The 19,474-nt window shown below is 29.5% G+C and overlaps 2 protein-coding genes across 2 annotated transcripts in view; one reads left to right on the forward strand and one right to left on the reverse strand.

The window, feature by feature from the left end:
- Positions 1–2,297, reverse strand: part of LOC111632764 (programmed cell death protein 10-like) — a 43,804-nt gene extending 41,507 nt beyond the window's left edge. The window contains exon 1 of the mRNA XM_023377289.1: positions 2,064–2,297. Within this exon, the coding sequence (XP_023233057.1) occupies positions 2,064–2,135 (72 nt within the window). The 5' untranslated portion in view covers positions 2,136–2,297. The remainder of the gene's footprint in view (positions 1–2,063) is intronic.
- A 7,069-nt stretch (positions 2,298–9,366) lies between these two features.
- Positions 9,367–19,474, forward strand: part of LOC111632753 (GPALPP motifs-containing protein 1-like) — a 29,561-nt gene continuing 19,453 nt past the window's right edge. Inside the window, exons 1-4 of the mRNA XM_023377281.1 lie at positions 9,367–9,816; positions 12,510–12,683; positions 15,534–15,626; positions 17,031–17,090. Coding sequence (XP_023233049.1) covers positions 9,451–9,816; positions 12,510–12,683; positions 15,534–15,626; positions 17,031–17,090 — 693 coding nt within the window. The 5' untranslated portion in view covers positions 9,367–9,450. The remainder of the gene's footprint in view (positions 9,817–12,509; positions 12,684–15,533; positions 15,627–17,030; positions 17,091–19,474) is intronic.

Here is a 19,474-nt window from a genome sequence, read left to right on the forward strand (position 1 = left end):
TAAGCTATTTATATTTAATTGAATCATTCATAAATATAAATTCGAACAAAAAATCAAACATTTGAATAAAGAGTTTGAATAAAGCAAACTTACACACATGTGCTCCCCGTGTCAACTTTATATACGATGGAACACTAAATATTGTTGAGAATTTTTAGAAGGGTCTAAAAACATGTTCAATTTTCTGCATAAATGCAAAAAAGACATTTAAAATAGTACAGTAGAAGCAGAGTTCTTCAGGGTAATTCTTAACCCTCTCTCTTCCCCCGCAGTGGAAATTTCGAAAAATCCCTTCTTAGTGTATGTTCTCATGACATATCCTAACTGTATACCAAATTTTAGCTTTCGACCCCTAACCTTTGCTTTGCGATTATTATTATTATAAGATTCATCATACAATATAACAGGTTTAGTCTTGACAAAACTCATTTCCATTATCTCATAATGCTTGTGATATTTCAATGCTAAAACCTTTGCATGATTGTAAAAATGTGTAATTATAAATTTTAATTTTATTTGTTTACACTACTTTTTAAATAAATTATAATAAAATTTTAAATACAATTAAACAAGTTAATTATTAATTAAATTTACTTAATAACTTAATTTAATTAAGTTATTAAGTAAATTAAACAACTTTATTTAAAAAAAACTTTAAATGTTTTTCTTTTTTTTTAAATCCTTAATTTATTCAGTACAATAGAATAAAATATATCAATAAAGCTCTATTTAAATTATTCGTGTAATGTCAGAAAATGAGAATAAAGATAGTTTATATATTTTGAATATTTCTTGTATCTCAATTTCACAAACAATTTTTTTAGGACATATAAAAAGACATATTAGATGATAATGGAAATTTTCAACAGAATCAATTAAAATAAACTTTAATCCTCTCTCAAAAAATTTAAGACAATCATTAATCAAGATTTAAATAATTTACTTTAATCCTGTCATTATGAATTTTACATTTCAATTAAATTCATTACTCATTTTTCTAATTTGTTGTTTAGATCACTCATGTCTTACATATAACATAATTTTTCTAATATCTTATATTTACTATATTCTTTGCCTTATAAGACACTTTTTTGTACCTAAAATTTATCCGAAAATTAGGACAAGCCCTATAAGACTCATCCTAATTTTCATCTTATATTGTGAAGATTATTTTTCCTCAAAACATTTAATGAAAAATACAACATATTCAACATAATGGTGCATCTTATAAGACAAAATGTATATATATATACAGTAATCACTCTTAACAAAAGTCAAATTTAAAGTCAGATATTTTGAAGCAATTACCCTTAATGATATTTACTATTTGAAATTTTAAATATATCTGTAAATGCAAGAAATAATAAATAATTATAATAAAACTGCTTCTTCCTAATCCAAGTAATTTCCATCCATTTATGGCGAGTTAATATAAATGTAATCTCTTCTCATTTTTATAATGTATAATATAAAGTACACTCCAACCGAAGAGTGGCCTAAGTGCCTAAAATACATTTTGAAAGGAATATAGTTTAATAGATAGAAATTATTGGCAATTAATCAATGGCACATTTACGAGACCCAGGCAAATTTTAATTAGAAAGCCCCGTGCAGCACGTCAACTTAAAATATTTTTCTTGGGGAGGTACGATTAAAGGCCTGAGTAACTGTCCTTTTTTGTCCATAGGATAACACACCATGGTGATTAATTTCTGTTCTTACATATAAGTTTACGAAAAGTCCACATTATAGTCAAGTTAGGGTCCCCGGTTCAACTGTAAATGTTACGGTCAGACTTGTATAGTGAAACCATTAATGAGCTTTATCTATGTTTATTTAAGTACAAGATAAGATATATTCCCACCAGAATGAATCCATAAAATTGATTGTAATTAATTACACCTAATTATATAAAAATATAATTAAGTATACAACTGAAATGCTAATTACATTTAGTTTTGTAATTTAAAAACATTAAAGTTTGCATTTTTAATATAAATTTATCGAATTATTATTAATTTTCCCCTATATATAAAAAAAAAATTACATATGTTATTCTTTACCTTGTCCAGTATCGGACGAACTAATATCGGTAGCACGAGTGCCGTAATAGGTGATTCTTCGCCCATTTTCATGCTTAAATATTATTCAGACTTAACTCGGTTTACGATTACCTTTCGAAAAATCAAGTTAAATTAATATTTTACTACTGTAAAAAGCGTCTTTGGCATCAAAGGAAGTTACTGCGTGTCGCTACAGTCGTCCCAAACGATGACGTAGTTCCGTTCTCGTCTGCGACGCCGCACCTTTCCTAATAGCTATAGGTCACCTTAAATATAATTTTATTTAAAAAAAATAAAACAAACTGTACTTATTCTTTTATAAAAATATTATATATATGTAAGGAAATATAATTTTTTACTCGTGTTAATTTATAAATAAAAATATTAGTGACATTTATTAAAAGCGCAATCGCCAATGTTGACCTATTACAAAGGAATCGTCGGCAGTTTTCTTCGTGTATTTTTTTTTCTTTTGAGTTCAATGCTCGTAAGATGCATAATGTTTGTTTATACAAAGTTCCTGTTACCTACAAAATTACAAAATAGATTTATATTATCTCGTTAAATATTTTATGCGAGAAAATCTGCTTAAAAATTTAGAAAATTTGAGTTCAAATTTTTGGGAAGAGGATTATAGAAAATGCGACAGTAAATTATAGTTTTTATCCACGTAAACATTATAAATTACAAGCAATCAATTCTTATTAGTTTAATATATAAAAGTATGCATAGAGTATGCACGCTAATGCTGAAAACGTTTGATTATTATTAGATAAATTTAATCTAAGCAATAAAAAAACGCAAAAGATACTTTTTAAACTTATATAATTAAAATTTTATTTATTTCGGTTTTTTATTTTCATATGGCGTTACTACGTGGTTGCATGCGTGTCGTATCGTTACGGTGCAAAGATAATTTTTTAAAATAATCATTATTTTGTTTTAAATTTTGAAACAATGAGGAGATACTAGCATGTGTAAATAAAATCTTATCACTATATTTGCTTCAACAAATTACTTTTGTACAGCTACACTAGTGTAGTTCTGTGTGGCACTTCTAATCTCATAAGGAAAGCAATTAAAAAACAAACATAAGCTATTTATATTTAATTATCTTATCAGTTTTAGATCTTCTTATATGTCACAATCTTATTACGCCAAAAATTATCAGCAATGGAGTATGAACGAAATTAATCCTCTCGTACTGACATTTTTACTCATAAATCATTTACTTATTGAAGCGTTACTCTGAATTTAGGAATATTCTGAGAGAAAAGGAGGATAAAGACAATTTTATTTTTATTGTTTACTTACAATTAAGTATTGTGGTTGTAAATTGGGATTTTATTATTAGTATTTTTGATAATTGTATAAGCTACAGGCTCAAAAAGATTAATGAATTGATGTGGCAAAGTCAACAAAAAGTCTAGTGTCTGTCCCGGATGCAAATACTGTAGACTATATATATGTATTTATATCCGGGGTATTATTCGAAGAAAATAAACGGGAGTAGAAGCTACTTTTATATTATTTTGTTATATATACACATAAAGTGGCTATATAAAGATAAGATAAATGATACATTATTAACTGTAGTATAATTTGCTTCCTGTTTGAATGACTATGTTAATTTTTCATTGGCTATTAATACGCCACAAACCTATTAATATATTAATTAAGGTGACCATTTTATCATAAATATGATAAAACAGTCACCTTAGTTCTATACAGCCAGTGGCGTAGCGTGGATGTCAGCTGCCCGGGGCGGAAGAAAATTTCGCCGCCCCCTTATTTAGGTATCTCAATTTAAATTAAAAGACTAAAGTTCAGTTTCGTCACAGAATAAGTAATGAAAAATTCCGTGCTCATTTCAATCAGTCCGAATCGTAGAGGCGACAAAAATATGAAATGAAATGGTTCAAATTTTTACAAGATATTATTATTTATTGTAAAATTTTGCTGCCCCCTAAAAGTGCCGCCCGGGACGGGCCGCCCCTGCCGCCCCCACTACGCTACGCTACTGTATACAGCAAACTGATAATTAGTGAATAAAGTTACTTTGTTATTGAAAACAAAATGTATAAAGTATCTAAAACTCCGAAAAGTTAACTTCTACTCAAGAGTTACACGTTAATAAAGAACGTAGTAAAATTGGTAAGTTAGTGTCGTTAATTAATAAAAAAAAGTTAGTTAAAAAATGTATTGTTATTAATGGTATAGCGACTATAGCCTATTATAGCGAAGAAGGAAATTTTTTTTTACCGTTATAATAAAAATATTTATACTGGAAATGTACAGTACATCTACTTTAAAGTTCGAACTTTTATCTGGAAATTTCAGTTATGCGTTTCCAACATGATTTAAAGTCGCTAACTTAAAGACACAAAGTTAATCTTTAGTCACTCTATACGCTAACATATCATAAATTTCAGTGTAATGACATAGTCAATACTTATTTTAGTATCATTCCACATGGCAAAGAATTATTTTTTGTTATACGGAAAAAATTCTCACTTTTAAATTTTTTAATGAAGCAATTTTAATTACACGACTTTTAATGAAATAAATGATTAAAAATGGATTCAGAGCTTTATTTGCATAAAGCTCTGAATCCATTTTTAATCATTTATTTCATTAAAAGTCGTATGTAAGGTATGCAGTTTTATTATGCATACCTTACACTACTTTAGCTTATTTAACTTATAAATATGTAACGTGAGCATTTAAATTATATAATTATGATAACTGTAAAGATTTACTTTCCACTATAACATACCATTAATAACAATACTTTTTTAAACTAATTTACTTTTTTATTAATTAATTATACTAACTTACCAACATTACGACATTCTTCTCCGTTAATGCGTAACTCTTTTCAGTAGAAGTTACTATCGATATTTTGTACTACGTGACCAACGTCCCGATATGGTGGGACATTCGCATTTAAGCTTCATGTCTCACTGTTTCCAAATGTTTCGCGGGGCGTAACGAATGTCCCTCATATAGATAGGAGGCTTTTGATGACCACGATTGACTGACCGTACTGCATTGTATAAGGTGTATTGACGGCCGATTAAACAGTCTGTCACAAGATTGAATTTCTCTCGCATGTGTACACTATAACTATAAATCAACCAACAGTCCAATACAATTCTCCAATATAGCTTGAGTGGTACATCTGAAGCTGCCTTTTGGCGACTTTCTGTTTCTCTAGAACTATCGCAACCACTAAAAGAATCTTTCACATGAATACTATATGGACAAGCGAGAAAAACTTATCGTTGCAACGTTAAAGACGATGTTTCCGGTAAAATGTAACTTGGTACTGGGAATTCATGTGAAAAACTATACGAAGCACTTATACAGGGCTCAATCTTATACGAAAAATTCACTCATCAGTAAAATATTGCGTAAGTTATCAAATGTATTCTATCAGGGAGCGCAATCCCAAGAACATTGTCTGTTGCGCAGCAATTGAATTGAGGTGAATTATGAGACAATTTACGTCTCAATTCAGTTTTTACAGTGTCATGTATATTCTGAAATGTATCCTGCTCCGGTGTTCACTGTAAATAATTGTTGATATAATTCAGAGGCGAATCCTAACCAAAATTTTTGAGCATGCTGAACGTTATAATAAGAATAATATGCCTATCTCTAGCACTAAACAATAGGCAGAAACGTTATTTGGTGTAAATAAGAAAGTATGGACTATTATAAAGCTCATTATATCTACACATGAAATATATGAAATATATTATTTTGAAAAAGTATTAAAAATTTATGATAATAATTCAAATTTTGTTGGCCCTTGACACCGGGGCCCAGGGCTTAAGCCCTATTAATCTCTATGTAAATCCGCCCCTGTACAAAATAAATTATTATTGGCATATTTGTTCTCATAGCCCAGAGAATTCGCCCCTGATATAATCTCGCAAGTAATCAGGTCAATGAATATTTAAAAATTAAACATCTTAAGACTTAATATAAAAATTTAAGCAGATGCTGATCTGAAGAGAAAAAGCATTGATAGTCAACTTATGGCTATTGCATGTCAACATAGAGTAGCGCTTCTACCAGACACCGAGCACGTTTCGTCTCAATTAGCATTACAAATATTGTATTATAAAAATGCGACATCTTTACGAAAATATCTTTTTACATTTTAACTAAAAACTATTAAAAAAACAAAATATTGTGAAAAAATCCAGACAATATTTCCATTTTTGCGCAAAATCATCAGGTGTTTATATTGCGCTAAATTTAAATATGAATTTTTTAAACATAGACTTTCGAAAGAAATTTGACTTTTCTGGCCGAACAACCAATTACGGTCAAGATTGTCGTCACGGCTACAGTTACTTGGGTACAATGTCGTCGTTATGGCCGACTGTTCACGCCGTCTGTTAAGAACTTTATAATTTGTAACGAGTTATAAAAAAAAAGCCCTAGCATTCTCAATCTGGTAAAATTATTGTCTTAAAACAATTAGTTTAAAAAAATTTTTTTAAGTTGTATTGCAAATGGCAATAAAAAATGGCGAAATGTGCAGCTTATTAAACGTAAGTCGCTAGTGGAACATAAAAAACAAATTAAAAATTTCATGTGAAATTTTTTTACATCATTTATAGAGTTTAAAAGAGCTATGTAGTTTTAAAGTAACTACATTTTTAAATTTCCCATAAACTCCAGAGAAAAATATATATACGCTTGGCTTTAAGGAAAACTACTTTCCTGCATTAGGTAAATTCATGCATTCAAAATAGATTTCAGTTACAGATGCTTAATTTTGATTTTTTTATAATTTTTTTTACCCCAATTTTTAATCATGGTTGATTGTATTGTGAACCTGTGTTCTTACAAATAAAGGAATCCCTACTACATGCTTCTCTTATAATAGGGATAAAAATTTTTTCGGTAATATAATTTTACTATATTTGCGACAATTACTGTTTTGTGCACGTTCTTCTGAAACTTCATTTGGAGAATTTGTTTACATTAGGAATAAATTGACAAAAAATATCTGCTAGCTTAGTAATAATGTTGGCATAATTAGTCTTAGTAATTAGTTAATAACAAATCTTAAATTTAACATAATATTTTTGTCAAATATACGATCGATCAATCAGATCGTAAAATTTACGTGAGCCTTTATTTTTTTAGTTGTTTTATTCTTAATAAAGCCCACAAAAAATTCACAGGACTCTTACTTAAATTTTAAATTCTTTCGCTAAATTTATAATAAAACGCTTAAGTGCACATTTACTCATCAATAAATTGCCTGGAAGTATTAATTTGGCACTTGTTTATCTTTTCTGAATTGCAATTGTTCTTCCCCAGCTCGGTTTAGTCCGAGGTCCTAAATTATAATCTAGGACCTTGGGTTTAATCTGCTAGATTTTCCGGGACAGACCGTTATGCTTATCTTGCCTATGTTAAATTATGGTTTTAAATAGCTATTCAAATTACTTTCTTCGCTTTTAACAAGCGATTTTCCAAGTCTTTCTTCTACATTAAGCCTTCGGAAAGAACGGCAAAGAATTTTAGACAAGAACCATTAACAAAACTAATCAGGATTACTTTAAAATTGCGTTGAATTTAGCCAATAATATTTTTCGTAAAAATAAATAGGTAAATTATAAATCAGTCTTATTAAAAGTTAGATAGGTCTACAGGTATACCTCGCCTTACGTCGGTAATTGGTTCCAGGAGAGGCGATGTAAGTCGAATTTACTTGTCTCCGAATCTACTTGTCACTAGGCTAAACCATAAATTTCCATTTCCCGGTTCTGTATTTTATTTATTAATGCATTTTTAATAATATATGGTTAATAAGGATCTATTTTAAGCTTACAAACAAATAAATTTTAGTTTTTAATATAGTACAGAAAAAAGTAATCTAAATTTACGAATGCATGTGCTGTAAATACAGTACATACTTGTAAATGTACAGTATATATTTTAATTAATATGATTTTATGTGCTTTAAACGCTTTTCTAGTGATGTAATATTACGACTTCAATATTTGTGGCGGACAGACGTAAAGTCGAATAGAATGACTTAAACTTGATTTTTATTTTTCCATATACTTTTTTTGACAAACGACATATAATCGGGAACGACGTAAGTCGAGGTATACCTGTATTTGTATTTATACAAATGCTCAAGTAGTTTCAATATCATATAACTGATGTAGCTTTGTTTTGTCAGTTTTATGCATCGTAAGAAGTCATAGAACAATAAAATCGAATGTATAAAAGTTTATGTGTATTAAGTGTGCAAATATCAAATTACAAAATTAAAAATAGCTTTCATTTTTAATTTTACATTTCTAAAATTGTATAAATTAATAAATTAAATGCATGATATTCATATAATAAAAATGAATTTTAAACTAAAACTCATTTTTATTATATGAATTTTTAAAACTCATTTTAAAAAATTCATCAAGGAGTTGCTTAACTTTCCCGACAACATTTAGAACTGCATGTGTGGTGCCATCTATTAAGATAGTTTACTAAAAATATCCCAGGAATTTTTAGGGGGGTAATCGTCTGGTATGGTCGGAACCCGTCTTCACTACCAGGCCGCTCCAGGCCGGGTGGACGAGCGGTTAAGATGGTCCGTCACTCACCACCCGGTCGCCTGATTGTGGGCCTGGCCGAACCCATAATGGATTTGCTTTATGAGGCCCTCTTAGTGCCCACAGGGCGGAAAGAGTTAAAAAAAACAAGCCGCCCCATTGTGCGCTGTTTTATTTTAACTCTTTCTGCCCCGTGGGAACTAAGAGGGCCTGTTTTAGCAAGCCCATTATGGGTTTGGCCAGGCCGGGTGGTGAGAGACAGGGTCGACATATCCGAATGGACCACCCCGAAAAATTCCTGGGGATTTTTCGACCCGTCTGGATTCGATCCCGGGTAGGCTGCATCTTGACCGCTCTGCCATCCGGCCGCTCTTCATTATGGGCTTGGCCAAACCATAATGGACTGGCTAAAAAAACGTCTCTTTCAGTGCTCACAGGGCGGAAACAGTTTAAAAATGTACTATTTGTTATTTCAGACTTTATTGATTGAACATATAACTACAAGGTTTGAAAATATTAATGTTTATTTTCGTATATAATTAAATAATAAAGTCGATATACATAGAAAAAAATTTCTTCAAACAATATATTATACTATTGACGTATTAACATTAATTTAAGAAAGTAAATTAATCTTATTTCTTTTTTAATATTATAAAATAATAAAATAATAACGAAGAATTTTAACTTTCGGCTATTTTTAGGCTAATTTTTAAAATGTGCAGGACAGGAAGTTGACAGCTACAAAAATAAATAAAAAAATGTGAGTTTTGTTTTGTTATTTAATTTATTTTTCTGTTATGGAAGGAAATTCCAGCTTTATTGGACCGATTTTACCTCCGGGTTTTCGTAAAGAAGAAAAGGAAGAGAAAGAATTAGTTGAAAATGATTCTGTCGATGCAGCCGAAGATCAAGAGGAGGAAGACAATCAAATAATTGGACCCGCTCTTCCTTCAAATTGGAAATCTGAGAGTTTTAACAGCGATGTTTACGGTCCCGCGCTTCCTCCGGGATTTAAAAAAGAGGAGGAGGATTCGGAGGATTCTGATGATGGCTACACCATCGGACCTCTTCCGTGTGAAGCTCAAAACAGCGAGGATAACTCGGATGTTATCAAAGATTTCGAACGTCGTGCAAAGAACATGAAAATTCATCTTGAACAGAAAGTAAGAACGATGCTGTAGAAATAAAATGGATGTTGAATATGTTAGGATATTTACAAAATTCTTTAGAAGTTTCGGTTCTGTTTAATTTTTAGTTTCTGCTTATGGTTTCTCTAGTTAAAATATCATTTTTGGATTGGATTTGGACTGTTTCAAATGACTAAATGTTGGGAGGTGATATCACTTGTTATTAATGATATGAGCTAAAATCGATACAAGTTGGTCTCAATTCACGAGAAATGAGGTCCAAAAGAATCGTTTTGTATGACTAATTGATGTTAAATGGTACATTAAAAACCAGTGTTTAAAATTGATTTGATATACACTTGTTGATATAATAATTAGTGCCCCAAGGAAGAGTTGTCGGAATTGAACGAAATTTTACTTGTGTGAGTGTGACGGTGTTATAAGTAAGTGATTACAAAATGAAAGCAAAAGAATCATTTATTGCAGGAAAAACTACAAGTGAAAGGAGGTTCTAGTATCCTGTTGGGCTACCTCTAGAGCAGGTGTCGCCAAACTTTTTTATCGTTGACCCCCTACAACTTTTCAAAACCTTACATTGACCCAACCAAAAAGTTTGTGTTACAAATAAAAAAAAGCTCTTACTATTTTAACATATTTCTTTTAATTTTACATTTTTTACATTTATTGTATATATGTTGATAATAATTTTTGTAATTGACAATCAATGAGACGGATAAGCTTGATGATCCTTAGCAAGATTAGCAATCTTCATTTCAAAATTTGTAAGTTTTAGTCTTTTCATCAACCCTCCCGGTAATGTTATATTGACCACTTTGGCAGCCCCTGCTCTAGAGTGAATACCCAATATGATATATGATACAGGTGGATCACTACTAGAGGCGAATGGCTGTTTTATGTGAGGGCATTCCAGACCATCACATATAACTGGGGCAGTGTGCCACTCCAAATTGTAGGCAGGATTGAGGTGTTCACCATGGGGCCTCCAGACACAAACATGACTGTCATCAGTGCCCAAACTGAAGCTAGATTTGTCACTGTAGATGACCCAGTTCCATTAGTTGTGGTCCAATCCCATCAGGAGTGACACCATGCCAAACAGAAGTGACAGTGGGTGGCTGTCAATGGCAGCACATGTAATAGCTGGCACAATAACAAATGTTTCTCACCAGGCACCTCGAAATGGTACAGACAGATACAGGCCTGTAATAATGGTGCCATCTGTGTCTGGATGGCAGACAATGATATGGTTGGCTGTGTGAATGCTTGTCATATCACTGGGCGGTCTTCTTGGCCAGTGGTCTCCTGAACCTGGGTCTGTGTGTGTGTGTGAACTCTTTCTCATCCAATGATCCCAATACCTCACAGTGTTGTCAGAATGGCTTAAATGGCAGGTTATTTAGTAAGATGATCATTTAGCTTCTCTCAACCTAAAGGACCTTCCCTCTCGAACTTGGTTAGTTGTTCACATGGTCTTTGATTGCAAAGTACGGGTATCTCTAGTGATATAGCATCCTTCTGCAACAGGTAAAATACAGACAAGATGCCTTATTTTTTATATAGGCCTAGGGGATGCACTTTAATGTCCTCTGCTGGCATTACACAATGAGCCATCATACTATAACTCTAATCATTTCCATATCTGCTTCAGACTTATCTGCATGCCAAGTTTTGCAACAATACAACTCCTTCTTGATGCATTAATTTTTATGATGATGAGTGTATTTAAAATGTGAAATAATATAAAATCAAATAATATGCTATGATTTGTAGATAGAACATTTACCAGATGATATCATTCAATGTTGCTTACTAAATTATATTGGTAATTTGAGTTTTCATTCAGAATTGAAAAATGTGAAAACATTACAAGATCAAAATAATGAACACTTCTTTGTAACTTAACAAATTAGACATTTAATATTATTAGAAGTATAATACATACAACAACCTGCATATGATGATGGGCTTGAGTCTGAAAGTGCTCAGGCTTTAAGTCCTTTCAGGCTGATAATCCATCATCAGATGCTTAAACATATTTTACAAAAATTGTTGAGAACACTAAACATATTCAATTCTAATAGTTTTGGAACAGAATAAATAAACATTATCAAATCTAAATACTAAACTAAAATTTGAAAACTATGTTAATTACAACTTAATTTTTAAATAAGAGAATCTTAAAATAAAACTATTGTCTATATTTCTTAACAATCTATTCTTTTTGTTTTCTTCTTTTCTTCTGTATCATTCTGCAGGTATCATTTCCATCATTTAATATTCTCTTGTATAAAGTAAATGATTGCAAAGGACTTGCCATTTGTCACTGTTTCCTACCAATTGTTACCAGTTTGTATCATTCGAAATCTTTTACCATTAAGAAATGATATTATTTTATTTTTATTAGGGTTTGCCATTGATTATAAAATTATTGATTATGTTTAATTAAAATATGCTGGACTTTTAGATTTAAATCATTTTTTAAATATTAATATTTCATTAATATTTAATTAATTTCATTAAATAATAATCAATTATTATTTAATGAAAATAATAAAATTCTGTGATTATTTTAATATATAATAATATTGAGGAGGAAAATATGATTAAGTTTAAAGTGCACAATTTAAAATATATATATTAATAATTGATTTAAATATTTGTGTAGTATTTAAATGAAATACATAAATTAAAATTTTAAAATATTCTAGGATCAGAATGTTACTACATCTCACAGAGAAGAATGGATGACGGTGCTACCTGATAACTTTGGAGTGAAAATTGGATTGGGACCCAGAACATTTAGTCAAAGAGTCCTTTCTGAAAAGGAAAAAGATCGGTCTTGTTGGACAGATACGCCTTCTGATGTAGAAAGAAAAACTAAAGTATAGATATATTTTATAAAGAATTTTATATATTTTGTTATTTCATGTTTTAATTATGTGTAAAGTTTCTTTTTCCCATCTTTCAATTTCTGTCGTTTACACGTGGTCCTTCCTTCTTGACCTTCTCAAAGCTTCTTTCTTTCTTCTTTTGTTCCACACTTGCTCTATTGTTTCAACTGTCACTGGTTTTTATGCACTGAACTGTATTTCTGGTTTTGGGGATTATCTACACCTTTACATCCCCCTGCTCTGTAGATCCAAGAGTGGATTATTGTATAAATGTAACTTGTATATGTGGATGATGTCTGACGGTTTTCCCTTTGTTCCCCATTCTATTTTATATACAATAGTGTGTTGATTATCTGAATGCCGATCAACTGAAACATTGATTAACTGAAAGCATTCCAGTCAGACTGTGTCATGCTGAATCAAACATTTTTGATACTAGATTAACTTCTAAAGTATAAATTTTTTTGTTTTTATATTTTTTCAATATATTTATTTTGTTTGTACAAAATAAAGAAATAATTTTTAACGATACAATAGCCATGATTATTATTACAGTAGAGCGTCGATTATCCGAAAGTCAATCATCCAAAACGTCAATCATCCGAAAGAATTCCAGTCGGCAAATTTAAGTTTTCGCCAGTGCTGTGGCGCTGCAATCTTTGGCTATGTCTTGGACTACTCAAATATTTTACGTTTTCAATACTAAATTAACTTTTGAAGTATAATTTTTTATTGTTTTTATATTTTTCAATATATTTATATTGTTTGTACAAAATAAAAAAATAATTTTTAACGATACAATAGTCTTTGTTAGGCTTAACATCGACGAAAATTCAATGCAAAGCAACACGCAATGGAGAAAAATGTCAAGATGGGATAAATTAATATATTTTTTTGTACATAATCAATTATCCGAAACATCGATATTCCGAACAACCCCAGTCCCCAATTGATTCGGATAATCGACGCTCTACTGTATTATAAAAATTTTCGTTAGGCTTAACATTGACGAAAATTCAATGTGAAGTGACACGTAGTGGAGAAAAATTTAAACATGGGATATATTAATATACTATTATTGATATATACTAATATACTATATTAATAATGTATTTTTTCGTACATAATTGATTATCCAAAAAATCGATTTTTCAAACAATCCCAGTCCCCAATTGATTCAAATAATAGACACTCTACTGTAGTACATTTGATACTTGTCTTATTACTCTATACGGTCCAGACATTAGAAGTTCTAATTTTTTCTGCGTAATTGCAGTTTTATTTTCAACTAGTACTAGGTCCGCTGTACTTAACATTACCTTATGGTGTCTGTTATCAAAATAATTCTTATTCACTTCCTGTTTCCTTTGAGTACTTTTGTAAGCCAGCTTTCTAGCTTCTTTTACTGACGGGAGAGCATTCTTGGGGGAATGGTGGGACGCCAAACATGAGATATTATGGTGAAAAACCCATTACTGAGTGAGGGGAGTTGTTATATTCTTCCATTACTGTTTTGAGTAATTTACTCCAACAACTGACCCTGCTGTTTTCGTTTATCTTGCAGGGTTATGATGGTTTGGTTAACCCTTTCACATAAGCCATTACTTGCCAGATAATTGGAAGATATAAATGTTAATTTTATTTCTTGTTTTCCTAGAAAACATATGAATTCTTATGAGTTGATACTGCATACCTGTCTGCTAATATCATTTTCAGTCTTTGTATTTGTGTGACACTGTTTATTAAGTTCAAGAAGTCCTTGGCAGTTTGAGTTCTGAAGCTTAATGTCCATAAATACCAAGTGGCGAAGTCAATTGCCAGATGCAAATATTGTTTCTTCAAATTGTATCCTTAAATCACTCCCAATTGCTATAACATCAAAAGGATCTGTGGCTGGGAGATGGGACAGCTCTCTGTACTTTCAACAATGGTTTATTTTAAAAATTAATAAAACAAATTAAAATTCTGTTCTTAGAAAAACACCTCAGTTGGTTGAAAAATAATTATGTGGTACATGTAAATTTAAATTATAAAAACTATATACATATGTAATTAAAAGTAAATATAAATTTTAGATTTAAAAATAGACAGAGGCAGAAAAGGGAACTGCTCTGTTTTTCATAATTTACTTCTATGCAACTTCAAAAAAATTATCTTATAATTTTTATATTTAAAGTCAAGTAATTTTATCAACACAGAGTGCATTATTGTTTACTTTTTTTAAATTAAAATATCATTTCTGGACATTGCAATTATTCAGACATTAAATATATAACACTATGCAAAAAGCAAGACAAAAATAGAATTAAATGTGTAAATAGTTTTATTATATATGCAGAATTTTGCAATTTTGTGGATAGCTTTATTTGAATTTTTTATAGTTCTTCATTAAAGATAATATTTGAAGCCATACAATAAAAGTAATTGAAAGTAATTTTAAATTATATTAGCTCAGATGAATTTATAGAATATGACTTATTTTCCAGTATTTTTTCCAGGAAAAAATTTTAAATGGTTACAATGTTACTGCAAATTTACTTAGGAGTATCAGTTAATGACAACAAATCAATACTCATGTTATAATATTCAACAGCATACAAATTCTTCATCAAGTTATGTTTAAAAGATAATAAAAACATTTTTTATTTTATTATTATAACTGGTTAGAGGAAATATTTAGCTTGTTGACTGACTTGCAAAAACAAACTTGAGAAGAACACTGTATTCTAAATATAAATAATTTTTAATTATGTATTGACAATACTGAGTACATTTTGTGAAATAATGAAATTTTTCATATTTAATCATTCATAAAAGTTCTAATATTTTGTATTTAAATAGGAAAGGAAACCAAAAGAACCAACTACAGATTTAAAAGAAATTACTGAACACATTAAGAATGAAAAGATAGCCAAAGAACTGGAAGATTTCAATGTACGTATACATTTTTGTAAAAAAAATATGACTTTGATTAATATATTTGAAATTCATTATTGTTATTTGTTATTTTAATTGTTTTTTATTTTATTATTTTAATTTTAATAACTTTTAATTATTTTATACTTATTATTTATAGTATTAGTTTATAAGATAACGTGTTTATCAGTGATGGGACAATTAATCGGAATTAGGAATCTAAAAACATTGGGCATTTTTTGGAAATCAGAATCCAACATATCTCATTACTGTTTCCAATTTTTAAAATGATTCTTCCATGTTTAACAAGAAAATTAATTATTTGTTTCAGTTGGATATTAAAAATTTTTTAAATGGGTATGCATAGTTTGAATCTCATTACTTCTGGTGCTAGCATCAGCTTGATGTGTACTTAACTTCCAGTAATGAGTAAACAGTGGAAACTCAATGGAAAGTTTTAATCTACTTATAAAACATGGACTTAAAGAATTTAACAGTTGCTGAATTACAAAAGAAATTAAACGAATTAGGGGACAAGACAACAGGGACAAAGGCAGAACTTTTAGAAAGGTACACAAGCTTAAAATAATAAGTATAAATTGATGCTTTTACAATTGTTGGCTTTCGTTTTTGATCTTGTAACAGAATTATGAGGACAACAATTTAGTTTTAATTACTCAACTTTAGTTTGTAATATACTGTACTTTTGAAATTTTAGATACATAATAATAAACACAAAACAATGTTAAAAATCATTGTCATTAATGTGTGATGATTAAAATCATTTTACAAGGGGACCTTACGGTCTTGGAAATTCAGTTCGGGATGAGACTTTGCAAGTTAGTAGTATACCTCAAGGGTGTCCACCCAGAAGAATTGTAAAGTGCACTAGCCAGAAGATTCCAAGAAAAAGGGCTCTAAAGTTTTAATCGCAGCTCATATACTGGTTGATTTTATACTATGGCAGTGCAGCGAAATGGCTGATTCTGTAGCGAGCTTGCTTGCAATGCAGGCAATCTAGGTATGATTCTAGCCTCGGCTAACTTTTTTTTTTTTTTTAAATTATAACAACTNTTTTGTATTTATAAATTTACTCTTGTGAAATGTATGTTTTAGTAACTATATGTAATTTATTAATTTATATATGATTACTGATATAATCACAAAGTATTTGTTAGAGATATCGGTTTTTGACATTATTAATTAATGAGAAAATCATTAATTGATAACCATTTTGATATAATTTGAACATTGCATAATTAAATTTCTTGATAATTCTTTGGAAAATTGCAGAATTTACACATTTAATGTAAATATACTAATATTTCATATAACATATATTTTAATATTTTCACAATATGAACAAATTTGTTATAAAAATAAATTTGCTAAATGTTGATTAATTTTAAAATTAATTTTCAGAAATCTAAACGGCCTGAATCTCTATTAGAAATCCATAGGAAAAATAGGAAAAGAAAAGCTGTAAGTTTTATAATTTATTTTGCATAAAATATAAATTCAAGAAATAAGATTTAAGTTGAGATAGCTGTTGATATTTAAACAAAAACAACCTTCAGAACTTAAAATAATAGAAATAAAAAGACAAACAACAAAAGTAACTAAGTAAAATTTTTAAGATACTCACAAAAGTGGTTGTGTATAAATAAATATTGATCAAATTTAATTTGAAACAAAATTTGAGGAAGTCAAGCATTAAAGATTCATAAACAAATCAGAATCAATGACATTAAGAAAATATTTTGAATACTGTATTTTCTCAAATATTGTTTATTTATGATGAAATTATAATTGATATTTTAATTTTTAACCATTTACTATTATTATTTTAACAATATATGAAATTAATTGAGAGTTACTGTGTAGTTTAGTAAAATATGTGAAAAAATAAAATATTCTCTTTTATACAAATACTAATTAATTTACCTGGAGATGCTTGGGTTATCTTAAAGAAAACGTTTAGCAGGTTTGAAAACTACACTTGATTTTGTTAAACATTGACATACATGTTAGTTGATAACTATATCTGCTTATAATTGCTTTTGTTGCAGCATTAGGAATTTCATTTTTTTTTTATTCACTCTTAATAAAATAAATATTGTTTTATTTACTTATCTTTCCTGTAGACTTGTTTCATTGTTTTTTATCATACTTTACAGAAATATTCACAAAGGTTAAAATATTTTTCTTAATGATGATGAAAGTAATTGTTAGTAGAGTGGTTGGCAAGAAAATAATTTAAAATTATATATTTCAAGAAATATTAATTTTATTTTAAAGAAACATCAAAAATAGATGGAAAATAATATGAATAAGATTTTTTAAGTAAATACTTTCAAAACATTTTACAACTCATTAGGTTTTACATCAGAAGCAATAAACTAAAATGATTTGTTCACTAAAATGAACTTTTGTGGACATTTGAAAAACTTATGGGCCTTCACAAAATTTTCCATAAAATATGATGGAATGGGTTTACAGGAAAATACATAAATAAAAAGAAAGTTAAATTTCCTGAAAATATTGAAGAAAAAGAAATTCAAACATAAATATTTTTACAATACCACAAACAAATAGCACATTTATCTTTTATTTATTAGCTTATAATCTTTGCTAAAAAATTTTAGGTTTGTTAATGAAAATTATTAAATAACTAGCAGACCCTGCCATGTGTTGTGGCTCAAAATATATCTATTATAAATGTATAACACTTCCCTGTGGGGTGGAATTTTTTGAAAAATTCCATCTTAGTGTACATTCTCTTGACGTACCCTATTAAAATGAATCAAAAACGCAAAAAGCGGCATCTAAAATAGTACAGTAGAGCATCGTTTATCCGAATCAATTGGGGACCGAGGTTGTTCGGATAACTTATTTTTCAGATAACCGATTATGTACGAAAAAATATATTAACNTAAAATAATTAAAAAAAAAAGTTAGCCAAAGCTAGGATCAAACCTAGATCGCCCACGTTGCAAGCAAGTTCCCTACAGAATCAGCCATTTCGCTGCACTGCCATAGTGTAAAATTGACCAGTATATGAGCTGCGATTAAAACTTTAGAGCCCTTTTTCTCGGAATCTTCTGGCTAGTGAGCTTTACAATTCTTCTGGGTGGACACCCTTGAGGTATACTACTAACTTGCAAAGTCTCTTACTGAACTGAATTTCCGAGACTGTAAGGTCCCCTTGTTAAACTGTTTTTGAAATTAACTGCATTTTAAAAGTAATATAATTATAAGGGCATTATATTTTTGACAAAAGTCTTATCATTTCATATTTAGTTGGACCTTTTTTCATTTGAATAACATCAAACACTTTATCAGGCATAGTTTGAATTGATTTTTGCAATTGTTTCACTTCAATATTTTCTCAAGAATCCATAATTGGTTAATGTTAATTAGTTGACTTGATGATAATGTTTATTTTTACCATAAACTATTTTTATTATTATACTCCATAAATTTTCTGTTGGACTAAGATCTGGACTTATAGAAAGCCAGTCTAATACTTTTTTTTTTTCTATGTTTTCATTAATAAACCGGATCTTAGTTGATTTTGATGCATGGAGTGGAGCATTGTCTCATTGAAATATCCAATTACTTCCACCAATTAAAAGATCCAAATGCAATTAGATTATTTTTTAGTATATCCTGATATTTTGAAGAATCTATTTTTTCATCAACAATGACAATATCAGATTTCCCATTGAACACAAAAGCATCCCAAACCATTACACTGCCACCTCTTAACTGACTACTCATCTCATTCTAACTTTGGCTTCTCTTTTCACATCATGCCAATAATATCCATAACCATCTGGTCCATTTAAATTCTACTTTTTTCATCA

Source organism: Centruroides sculpturatus, unplaced genomic scaffold (genome assembly GCF_000671375.1).
Source record: "Centruroides sculpturatus isolate CEXI.00-Female unplaced genomic scaffold, Cexi_2.0 scaffold119, whole genome shotgun sequence".
Classification (NCBI taxonomy): Eukaryota; Metazoa; Arthropoda; class Arachnida; order Scorpiones; family Buthidae; genus Centruroides; species Centruroides sculpturatus.